Below are 12,832 nucleotides of genomic sequence, written 5' to 3'. Positions count from 1 at the left end.
ATCAAAGGATTTATGCGAATGCATTGAGGATGAGGTTGAATGTGCAGAAAAGGATAAGTACAAGGCAATAATGCATATACGCCACCACCTTGCTGAGAGTCTCAAGAACCAGTACCTCACTGTTGAAGATCCTCTTGACCTTTGGACAAAGTTGAAAGGCATATATGGACACCAAAAGACGGTGTTCCTACCAAAGGCTCAATTTGATTGGAAAAACCTAAGGATCCAGGACTACAAATCCGTGGATGAGTATAACTCAGAGCTATTTAAGATAGTCTCAATCCTAAGGTTATGTGGTACAGAGGTTACTGAGAAGGATCTGCTAGAGAAGACATTCTCTACCTTTCACTCCAATAACATACTGCTTCAACAACAATATCGTGAAAAGGGGTTTAAGACTTATGCAGACCTTATCTCTTGTTTGCTGCTAGCTGAGCAGAACAATGAGCTATTGATGATGAATAGTGCATTGACACCTCCTGGTACTGCTCCATTACCAGAAGCTCACAAGGTTGATATGGCAAAGAAAAACCCTCAAGAGCCTAAAGAGCCGAAAGAGACTAAGGAGTCTAACTATGTCCATAGAGACAAGTATGGCCGTGGCCGTGGAGGAGGTGGACGTGGTGGCTCTGGTCGTGGGAACTACCAAGGGCACAAGTTTGGTGGTCAAGGCCGTGGAAACCGATTCGGCTTCGGCCGTGGTCGGGGTAGAGGCCGCGGTACATTTTAACCGCAACATAAGACCAAGTCCACTTGTCATAGATGTGGTATGTAAAACCATTGGGTAAAGACTTGCAGAACTCCTAAGCACCTTGTTGATCTCTATCAAGAGAGTTTAAAGAAAAATCCAGAAGCTAACCTGGTTCATCTCGATGGTGAAGGTGATTTCGACCATGAGAAGGATGATCTGTTGGATTATGAAACCTCTGATTGTTTAAGAGAGGATAATTAAACTCAAATGTGGTCTTGATTTAATTTTATGTTTTATGCTTTGCATTTGATTGGATTATTATTTGGATTATTATTTGGATTATTATTTTGAATAATTATTTTGGTTTAAATTCAAATTATTTATTTGCTTGTTTTATTACTTTAAAGTTTAAAACATAAATTCTTGTCCATTATATAAATGGCTGAGGACAAGAACATCCTTGTGGTAGATAGTGGATCCAGCCACACAATTTTAAAGGATAAGAGATATTTTATTAATCTCATTATGAAAAATGCCAATGTTGTACGATTGCGGGTATAGCAAGCCTAATTGAAAGTTACGGCCAGGCTAATATTTTGCTACCTAATGGCACACATCTTGAAATAAGTGATGCCTTGTATTCACTCAGCTCAAAGAGAAGTTTATTGAGCTTTAAGGACATTCGTTTGAATGGTTTCCATGTTGAAACAAAGGGTGAAGGANCACCTCCTGGTACTGCTCCATTACCAGAAGCTCACAAGGTTGATATGGCAAAGAAAAACCCTCAAGAGCCTAAAGAGCCGAAAGAGACTAAGGAGTCTAACTATGTCCATAGAGACAAGTATGGCCGTGGCCGTGGAGGAGGTGGACGTGGTGGCTCTGGTCGTGGGAACTACCAAGGGCACAAGTTTGGTGGTCAAGGCCGTGGAAACCGATTCGGCTTCGGCCGTGGTCGGGGTAGAGGCCGCGGTACATTTTAACCGCAACATAAGACCAAGTCCACTTGCCATAGATGTGGTATGTAAAACCATTGGGTAAAGACTTGCAGAACTCCTAAGCACCTTGTTGATCTCTATCAAGAGAGTTTAAAGAAAAATCCAGAAGCTAACCTGGTTCATCTCGATGGTGAAGGTGATTTCGACCATGAGAAGGATGATCTGTTGGATTATGAAACCTCTGATTGTTTAAGAGAGGATAATTAAACTCAAATGTGGTCTTGATTTAATTTTATGTTTTATGCTTTGCATTTGATTGGATTATTATTTGGATTATTATTTGGATTATTATTTTGAATAATTATTTTGGTTTAAATTCAAATTATTTATTTGCTTGTTTTATTACTTTAAAGTTTAAAACATAAATTCTTGTCCATTATATAAATGGCTGAGGACAAGAACATCCTTGTGGTAGATAGTGGATCCAGCCACACAATTTTAAAGGATAAGAGATATTTTATTAATCTCATTATGAAAAATGCCAATGTTGTACGATTGCGGGTATAGCAAGCCTAATTGAAAGTTACGGCCAGGCTAATATTTTGCTACCTAATGGCACACATCTTGAAATAAGTGATGCCTTGTATTCACTCAGCTCAAAGAGAAGTTTATTGAGCTTTAAGGACATTCGTTTGAATGGTTTCCATGTTGAAACAAAGGGTGAAGGAAACAAAGAATTTCTATATATTACAGAAATCACCCAAAGACATAAGAAAGTCCTAGAGGTTATACCTGCACTAGCCACTGGTCTTTACCATGCTAAGATTGATATGATAGAGGCTAACTTGGCAATGAATAAGATGTTCAATGAACAATTCACTTTATGGCATGACCGGCTTGGCTATCCGGGTTCTAACATGATGCGTAAGCTAATAAAGAATTCTAATGGGTACACTCTTAAAGAGAGGAAAGTTATCCCTAAACATCTCACGTGTGTAGCATGTGCACAAGGGAAACTTATTATAAGGCCATCACCAGCCAAAGTAACTAAGGAAACTTTGCATTTTCTAGAAAGGATACAAGGAGACATATGTGGACCTATACACCCTCTTTGTGGGACATTTAGATATTTCATGGTCCTTATTGATGCATCGACCAGATGGTCGCATGTTTGCTTATTGTCAACTAGAAACCTTGCGTTTGCTAGATTGCTGGCCCAGATTATACGTCTGCGAGCCCAGTTTCCAGATTTTCCACTTAAGACTATACGTCTAGATAATGTTGGTGAGTTTACATCCCAAGCGTTTAATGAATATTGTATGTCCATGGGGGTGAGTGTGGAACATCCTGTGGCACATGTCCATACACAGAATGGATTAGCTGAATCCTTCATTAAACGTATTCAATTGATTGCTCGGCCATTGCTTATGAGGTCGAAGCTTCCTGTGTCGGCTTGGGGACACACAATATTACATGCAGCTGAGCTTATACGCATCAGGCCATCTAGTGAACATAAGTATTCACCATCCCAATTACTAACGGATCATGAGCCAGACATATCCCATCTCAAAACATTCGGGTGTGCCGTTTATGTACCAATTGCTCCACCACAGAGAACTAAGATGGGACCTCAAAGAAGGATGGGAATATATATTGGATATGATTCTCCCACCATTATTAAGTATCTTGAGCCAACTACGGGTGATTTATTTAAGGCCAGATACGCGGATTGTCAGTTTGCTGAATCCGAATTTCCTATGTTGGGTGGAGAGAATAACAAGCTGGTCAAGAAAATATCATGGAATCAAACATCCTTAAATTGGCAAGATCCTCGGACTCTAGCATGTGATTCAGAGGTTCAAAAGATTATACATTTGCAAAAGCTAGCTATTCAATTGCCAAATTCCTTTGCTNGTTTCCAGATTTTCCACTTAAGACTATACGTCTAGATAATGTTGGTGAGTTTACATCCCAAGCGTTTAATGAATATTGTATGTCCATGGGGGTGAGTGTGGAACATCCTGTGGCACATGTCCATACACAGAATGGATTAGCTGAATCCTTCATTAAACGTATTCAATTGATTGCTCGGCCATTGCTTATGAGGTCGAAGCTTCCTGTGTCGGCTTGGGGACACACAATATTACATGCAGCTGAGCTTATACGCATCAGGCCATCTAGTGAACATAAGTATTCACCATCCCAATTACTAACGGATCATGAGCCAGACATATCCCATCTCAAAACATTCGGGTGTGCCGTTTATGTACCAATTGCTCCACCACAGAGAACTAAGATGGGACCTCAAAGAAGGATGGGAATATATATTGGATATGATTCTCCCACCATTATTAAGTATCTTGAGCCAACTACGGGTGATTTATTTAAGGCCAGATACGCGGATTGTCAGTTTGCTGAATCCGAATTTCCTATGTTGGGTGGAGAGAATAACAAGCTGGTCAAGAAAATATCATGGAATCAAACATCCTTAAATTGGCAAGATCCTCGGACTCTAGCATGTGATTCAGAGGTTCAAAAGATTATACATTTGCAAAAGCTAGCTATTCAATTGCCAAATTCCTTTGCTGACCCAAAGAGAGTAACAAAATCGTACATACCAGCTTTTAATGCACCAGTACATATTGATGTTCAGAAGGAACACAATAATTAAGTTGCTACAGAGTCTAAGGCCCGCTTGAAATGTGGTAGACCATTAGGTTCCAAAGATAAGAACCCTCGCAAATCTAAGAAATGTGCAAATAAAACCGAGGTTAAGGAAATTACAGACATGGCCGCGGTAAATCCTAAGGTACCGAATGAGGTTTGGGACGCTGAACCTCAAGGACCTGAAGGTGTTGACAATAATAAGATCTCAATAAATTATATCATGTCTGGAATACAATGGAACCGTAAGAATGTCGACATTGATGAAGTATTTTCTTATAAGGTAGCACTTGAGATAAATGAGGATCATGAACCCACGTCTATATTAGAGTGCACTCAAAGTAAAGATTGGTTAAAATGGAAAGAAGTCATTGACGTGGAGTTAAACTCTTTAAAGAAGAGGAATGTGTTTGGTCCGATCTTAAGGACACCATTCGATATAAAGCCAGTTGGACACAAGTGGGTCTTTGTAAGAAAGAGAAATGAGAACAATGAAATCATGAGATATAAAGCACGGCTTGTGGCACAAGGATTCTCTCAAAGACCAGGAATAGATTATGAGGAGACATACTCCCTTGTGATAGATGCAACGACTTTTAGATTTTTAATAAGTCTGGCTATAAGAGAAAAACTGGATTTGCGGTTAATGGATGTTGTAACCGCATATTTATATGGTCCACTGGAAAATGAGATTTATATGAGATTACCAGAGGGTATTGAGCTCAAAGATAAGAGCGGTTCTCGAGAACAATATTGCATAAGGCTAGACAAATCCCTTTATGGACTGAAACAAAGTGGGCGAATGTGGTACAATAGACTAAGTGAGTACCTAGCCAAAGAGGGCTATAAGAATGATCCCATCAATCCATGTATTTTTATAAAGAAGTTTGCAAACAAAGGGTTTGTGATCATAGCAGTATATGTGGATGATTTAAATATCATAGGAACCTCTGGGGAAATCGCCCAAACAGTTGAATATCTAAAGAAAGAATTCGAGATGAAAGATCTAGGCAAGACTAAATTCTGTTTGAGATTGCAGCTTGAGTACATAAATGATGGAATCCTTGTGCATCAAATGGCATATACTGAAAAGGTACTCAATAGGTTTAATATGGACCAAGCTTACCTATTGACTAGCCCAATGGTTGTAAGGAGCCTTGATTTGGATAAAGATCCATTTGGTCCAAAGAAGGACGATGAAGAAGTTCTCGGTCCTGAAGTGCCATACCTCAGTGCTATAGGAGCGTTAATGTTCTTAGCTAGCCACACTAGACCGGACATATGTTTTGTCGTGAACTTCCTAGCAAGATTTAGTTCTTGTCCAACCTAAAGGCACTGGAATGGTATTAAACATGTGTTGCGTTACCTACAAGGAACGACAGATTTGGGTTTATTTTATACTAACCATAACAAAGAAGGTTTAGTTGGTTTTGCTGATGCAGGTTATCTATTTGATCCACATAATTCAAAGTCTCAAACCGAATATGTGTGTACACACGGTGGTACCGCGATTTCGTGGCGTTCTATGAAGCAAAGCATTGTGGCCACTTCATCTAATCACGCGGAGATTCTAGCAATTCATGAAGCCAACCGTGAATGTGTTTTTTGAGATCGATGATTCAACATATCAGGACAGATTGTGGCATGGCCGACGATAAGGAAGCAACGGTTATATACGAGGACAATACGGCTTGCATCGCACAGCTCAAGGAAGTATATATCAAGGGAGATCAGACAAAGCATATTTTACCTAAGTTCTTCTTCACACATGAACTACAAAAGGCCGGAGAAGTTCAAGTGGTGCAAGTTCAATCCTGCGACAACTCAGCCGATCTCTTTACTAAGTCATTGCCGACATCAACATTCAAGAAGCTCACACACCAGATTGGGATGCGGAGACTTAAAGACTTCTAGGGATGCTTAGAACAGGGGGAGTAATGCGTGTTGTACTCTTTTTCCTTCACCATGGTTTTGTCCCAATGGGTTTTCCTGGTAAGGTTTTAATGATGCAGCACCCCCAAGCGCATTACAGAGATCCTTCCTAGCATCGGCGCGGTTATGTCATCCAAGGGGGAGTGTTGTAAAACACTTGGAGTGGATCTTCCATAACCGGTCCATACACGGTCCATACACGGCCCATGTACGTCCAAGACAATAAGACCCATCGATCACCTCCTTTGTGCTTAATCGGTTTAGTCCTAATGCATTAAGGCCTTATCCTTCACTATATATATGTATGATTATCGAACATAATAATTAATAAGACAAGAAAACCTCCTTCCATTTTTCTAGTTTACAACAGACTTTAATTTTTTTTACATATCTTTCGTTTATAATTTAGTATATAAGAAGCAGATGCCTAATCTACTATTTTCAAAATCTTCTATTTGAATATCTTCCTATATCTTTTAAACTTGATAATCAAGAATTTATAGAAAATCTAAGAGAATCCCTACCGTTTTACTCAAAGTACTATATATACTCTTCATATCACCGAAATGCATCAAACTCGACTACACCTCTCTAAACTTTTACCGAAGACAGACAACTACTGCTTCGATGGCTTCTTCCTAGATAGTCTTTTTTTTTTTTTTTATGTGTGTAAAAACTTATCTAGCTATGTGGAGTCTTTGTTGATTATGTTTTGTTTAGATATTTTTTACAAATATGTATTGCATGTTTCTACATAGCCTTTTATTTGTGAAAAGATCTACTACACAAAGACTATGACTTATGTCCATATGTAAAAATCCGAAGATGCTATCATTAAGAAAATGGCTAACATTTCGAAATAATGACTAATCAATAACTTACTTTTATTTTTAATACCAATCAAATTATAATTTTTTTTTTAATTTGAAGCACTCAAATTATATTAACGGGTTATTTTAAGTTTGCTGGGTTATAGTATTTGTAATTTTGAAAACACATTTTAGGATAAATTATTTGGAACATACAAAATATCATTATTGTACATGCTAAAAACCACAATTTAAGTTGCTAGAGAATACAAGAAGAGACAAGAAATTGTTAAGCGATTTTGTTTATATATTTTCTATATCTCACCCTTAATATAATACATCTTAACATATTAATATTTATTCGATGTAAGTTATGAAGTGGGATTCTTTAATTTAAGGACTTCCAATATATTTTTTTAAAAACCATCGGCACTCCAAATATTATATTAAGTGTATTTACATAAAAAGATTAATAACGTTGGACATCTCTAAATGTATTGTAGTTCAGCATATATTAAAAACGAATTATAACTTACAATCATAAAGTAAGTTCTCATTTTTAAACCAAATAAATACTAAATAAATCACATTTATATATATATATATATATATATATATATATATTAAATTGCAAATACAACACTATAAGAATTATATATATAGCACTATAGAATTGTAAACTTTATCTACAATTTTGAGTTTATCTATACCATCTTCAATATATATATATATTCATAAATATATATAGTTAGTTTGATTAAAAAACATATAATCTATAAATAGCAAAGTAACATATGGAATTATTACAAAACTACAACATAACTATGCCAATTTAAATAAACTAAAAGTGCAAAAAAATTTAGAAACAGAAAAAAAAAATAATTGTCCCGTGATGTATCACGGGTAGATCATAGTTTTGAAATCGTAGTTAAACATATGTTAGAGGAGAGGATGTCAGGGTTAGAGCTCATATAAACTACATCACATATGACATAACCTATGATAAATTAGTACTAAACCAGCGCAAAAGGTTTATATCTTTTGATCGCAAAATCTGACAATAAAATAAATTTAATGATAAACCAACTAATAATGTGGAGAGTTGATTAATATTTTTAGAGTCACGATTTAAAATATACTTAAAAGAATATACTAAGAATGATATTTTATTATAATATTTTTCAATTTGGTTCTTTCATTTTCATAATCCATACAGATGTCAAGCTCTCTTAATCTTCAAGATCTCATAATAAAGTAAATTTGATTATGATAAAGCAACTAGCTAGGGGACTAGCTGTATTTATCTATAATTTCAAGATTCATAGAGTGTGTTTTCATAATCATTTCAATATGGGTCATTTACCTTTTGGGATAAACGAAAAAATATAATATTTTTGGTCTCATTTTAGTGGTCTAATCAATCACGTACGCCATACAAAATTCCAATAGTATAATGTCGGTCTAAATAAGAAAATGGACTATAGTATAATTACTTTTATATATCCATAAGACATGATCAGATCATGCATATTATCTTAAAATTGAAACAAGGTACGTACGCCATACAAAAATTTAATAATGTAATCTTAGTTAATGTTAGCCTAACTAAGAAAATAGATTAGCATCAGACATAGTCAAATCATGCATGTTATATAAATTTGAAACATGCATGATTTATATAAGTACTTTATATATTGTGGATTTAGAATACTAAATGGAATGGTCGTATTTTTTCTTCATTCCAATCCAAGCTAATTTGTGTTAGATTTTCCTACAACAGTGAATCGACGATAGATAATCTTTACACGTGGATGCAGTGCAACATCTAATTTGTAGAAGTAGAAACAAATATTAGAGTAATAAGAGATAAACACATAATAAAGTTATTGTTCAATTTTTTGTTGCATTATTGTTAATTTGTTTCAAGAATTTTGATTTCCTAAATTTTAATATTAAGCTTTAGAAATAAATTTTATGATTTTTTAAAATATTGTTTATTTTGTATAGTTCCCAAAAATCTTAGAACTGGTTCTATATTAGGAATGATATCCCTAAACAACACAATAACCCTTTTTGCACTTGCAATAGTGTCACATATATCATGGATATATGAGTTATGAGGAGGACATTCCTAATTATGAATACAGTAAACAAGAAATGTTGAGGGAGATAGGTCAAGTCGGGTATGCGAAAAGAGTTGACATATGAAAATTTTGTTTTAAAAATTGAAAGAAGAAAAAAAAAATACAATATGGACCGAAAAATAGAGATTATATATGTGAAACAATCCGATCTATTTTTATATATATATATATCTTAATATTTAGTGATTTTATATTCACTATCAACCCATCCCAATCAATAACAATAGCACACAACGATAATAAAACTAATAACCAATTAAGAAATAACAAATATCAATTCCACAAACAAATCCTAACAAAGACACATAAAAAACAACCGAGCCTCTAGAACATCTTTCTCTTCATAGCCTTGATTCCACGATCACATCTTGCTTTTACCTGCACCGCAAACACAAATTGAGATGCATGAATATTTTATAAACACTCAGAAAGGCAATTCTTCCATCTACTGGCCTATACACACAAGCAGTAGAGACAACTCTAATCATCAACCAACAATCAATAACCAAACAACAACCAGACATCTGCATCGACCGACACCAACCATGCATCGACCGACACCAACTAGAGTTGCATCGACCGACACACGCTTGCATCGACCGACGCAAGGTTCACTTGCATCGACCAACACGCACACTGCATCAACTGACGCATACTCGACATAGCACGAAATCCCTAATTGCATCGACCGACGCCTCCACATGGCATCGATCGATGCTCCTAGGTCAAACGCACCGTCCTAGCATTTGCATCGACCGACACACAAAGTACATCGACTGATGCACATGCCGAGCATCGTTTTTCCCCGAAGCTTCTCGCCGGATCTTCGTCCCTAAACCACCAAGAACACGAAACCAATGCCACAAAAAAGATTCCCAAAGCCTCTTGCGACGCAACAACATACTAACAAGCCAATCAAACACATAAAACAAGCAGATCAGAGAAATCTTCAGCTTAGATAAGCCATGGTCATGCACTTATCTTTTCCAAAGAGGAAATCTGACTTTGAAACAAAAGATCTACGCCCTAGCAATCTCCTACAACGTTCCTAGCTTCAAAAATCCCAAGAACAGCCACCAAACTCCAGGAATCTAACCAAGAACGCTCAAGAACACTTCCTTTCTATTCTCTCTCTCAGAAACGGATAAACTCGGCCAGAGGACGACAAAGTTCCTTTTAAACTTGGCCTTAGGGTTTTCCCTAACCCAAAACGCAACGTTTAACTTAAACTTGCTCGCGCAAACCGACCTTGCATTGACTGATGCACCTAGTGCATTAACCGATGCATTCCCTAAACCGGGATTCCGGTTCGCGGATGTTACAATATGGTGTCTATATCCCTACTATTAATTGAAAAGTCGTTTATGAAATAAACATTAGTTTTGTAAGAATTTACAAGGGTATGCCATTGGAAACAAGGTAAAATATTAAATTTTCATTAAGGGTAAAAATATCAATTATCCATATCTTATTCGGATAAAGCGCGGATTACCGGATCGGATCTGATTTTTTTATTTCTTAACCAAAATCAAAACCCTATAAGAACGTATAGTTCTACTTTTTTCGCAAAACATACTAATAGTCTGGTGGTTAAATATACATAAGTTTAATGTGAGAGGTACTTAGTTTGAATATAGCTGGGTACACATTACATTTTCTTCCTAGTTTTAATTAATTTTGTTTCCTAATTATTTTCTGTTATATTTATTTTGCTTCGCTTAAAATGAAATCCACTGTTATTTAAAACAATATGTGGATTTGGATTTTAATGATTTTTAGGGATCCTAGAGGATTTGAGAGAATTTTAATACATAAATCCAAATCTCATGGTTTTAGGTGGGATTTGAATTTTTTTTTGCAATAAATCATATCAACTTCTCTAAAATCATTTAAAATATCATGAAAATTCAAATCACTTAGAATATTAGATTGAATACATCCTCTTAGTTTAATCTCTTTCTTTATTTGTTTTTTTTTATCATTGCGAACTCAAAAATATTGATGTTTCCATAAATCGATTGTTTACATTAATTGTTAATATTTGTGATAACCGGAATAACAATTTTCTTAAACTTGGCAACAATGTTTTTAAAAACTGAAACATATATATATATATATATATATATATTTTGTCAACAAAAGATTAGCTCAAATGAGCCAATTAGGTTGGAAATTGTTTACAAACAAAACATGGTGCGAATAACCACGCGCTTTGCGTGCCAGTGCATCCGCACTTACATTTGCATTTCTAGAGATAAGAGATAAAGAGAAGGACGAAAATTCTTCCTTGTCAATCTTGATGTCGTCGAGGTACGCCGAGAAAGCTGGCCAGTCCGCAGAAGAAGACACCATCTTCACCAAGTCTGAACAGTCCGTAAAAAACGCCACGTCTCTGAAGTCATGTCTGATCATGCATCGCATCGCCCAAACGAAAGCTTCTACTTCAGCATGTAAGGGAGAGAGACTCCGTCGGAAATTAGTAGCTCCTCTAAACAGTGTTGCGTCCTGAAATAAAGAACAAACCCATCCCGCCCCAGCGAGCGGGTCATCCGCTTTCCAAGATCTGTCGACAAGACAGCGATACCCCATAAAGAACGTAGGAAGAGTTGCAGTGGCCCCCCTTTTGCACTCTCCACCTGAGCCTGCTGCCACGACAAAGCCTCACCTTCCGCTACCAAGACAATATCCTGAGGGTTCTCAACAATATTTTCATAAACCTGTGCATTCCTTGCTTTCCAGATATACCACATAAGCCATGGAAACATTGAGACCTGAGACGCTGGGTTATCTTTGCCCAAAAAATGATTGACATTTGTATACACAGACTCCGTGGGAAAAGAAATGGCCCCCACCGGTACGTTTGCTAAAGCCCAAACCTGTCGAGCCAAAGGACAAACAAAAATGGCATGATTTATCGTTTCCTCCTCCGCACCACACCAGGCACAACCCAAATCACAAGAAATTCCCCGCTGTCCCAAGTTTGCTGAAACCGAAATGCACCCCGATAAAACTTGCCACATAAAATGTTGTATTTTTGGTGGACAACGAACCCGCCAAACACTGGCCAGTAGGGAGGTAATCTCCGGGGCACAACCAGATGCTTGGAAAGTGCCAGGTACTTCCCGACGAGCCAAATGGTTACCAGACTTAACTGTATATTTACAGTTTTTCGTAAAATGCCAACCTAAATGGTCTTCCCTGTGATTGGTCCCTAAAGGTAATGCCCTTATCAATGCAACATCATGTGTATTAAAATGCTCGTTAAGCATATCCAGACGCCAAGTATTTGTTCGATGATCAATTAAGTGAGTCAATTGGAGATTGGGATCCTTAAAAGGATCCTTACATAAAGCTGGTCACGGGAATTGAACCAGTATCCAGGGATCATTCCATACTGAGATGGAGTCCCCGGTGTCAACCCTTTTTATAAGTCATTTATTTACTAGAGAGCGAGCTGAACAAATACTTCTCCACCCATACGATGGAGAAAAAGACCGAATTGGATCCAATGGGTGGGTATTCCTATAGTACCTACTTTTAAAAACCCTGGCAAACAGCAAATCTGGAACCTCAAGCAGTTGCCATAATTGTTTAGCCAACAGAGCGGAGTTAAAGTCATCTACATTCCTGAATCCTAACACCCCCCCCCCCCCCCCC

General features: G+C 36.9%; 1 protein-coding gene across 1 annotated transcript; it reads left to right on the top strand.

Moving 5' to 3' along the window:
- On the top strand, positions 458-1,671 carry LOC104728497 (H/ACA ribonucleoprotein complex subunit 1-like). Its single transcript, XM_010447465.1, has 2 exons — positions 458-719; positions 1,253-1,671. Exons 1-2 carry the CDS (start codon positions 458-460, stop codon positions 1,669-1,671), a joined length of 681 nt encoding a protein of 226 aa, XP_010445767.1.

This window comes from Camelina sativa, chromosome 11 (genome assembly GCF_000633955.1).
Source record: "Camelina sativa cultivar DH55 chromosome 11, Cs, whole genome shotgun sequence".
NCBI lineage: Eukaryota > Viridiplantae > Streptophyta > Magnoliopsida > Brassicales > Brassicaceae > Camelina > Camelina sativa.
Note: the sequence above shows the minus strand (reverse complement) of the source record. Positions and strands in the feature narration are given on the sequence as shown.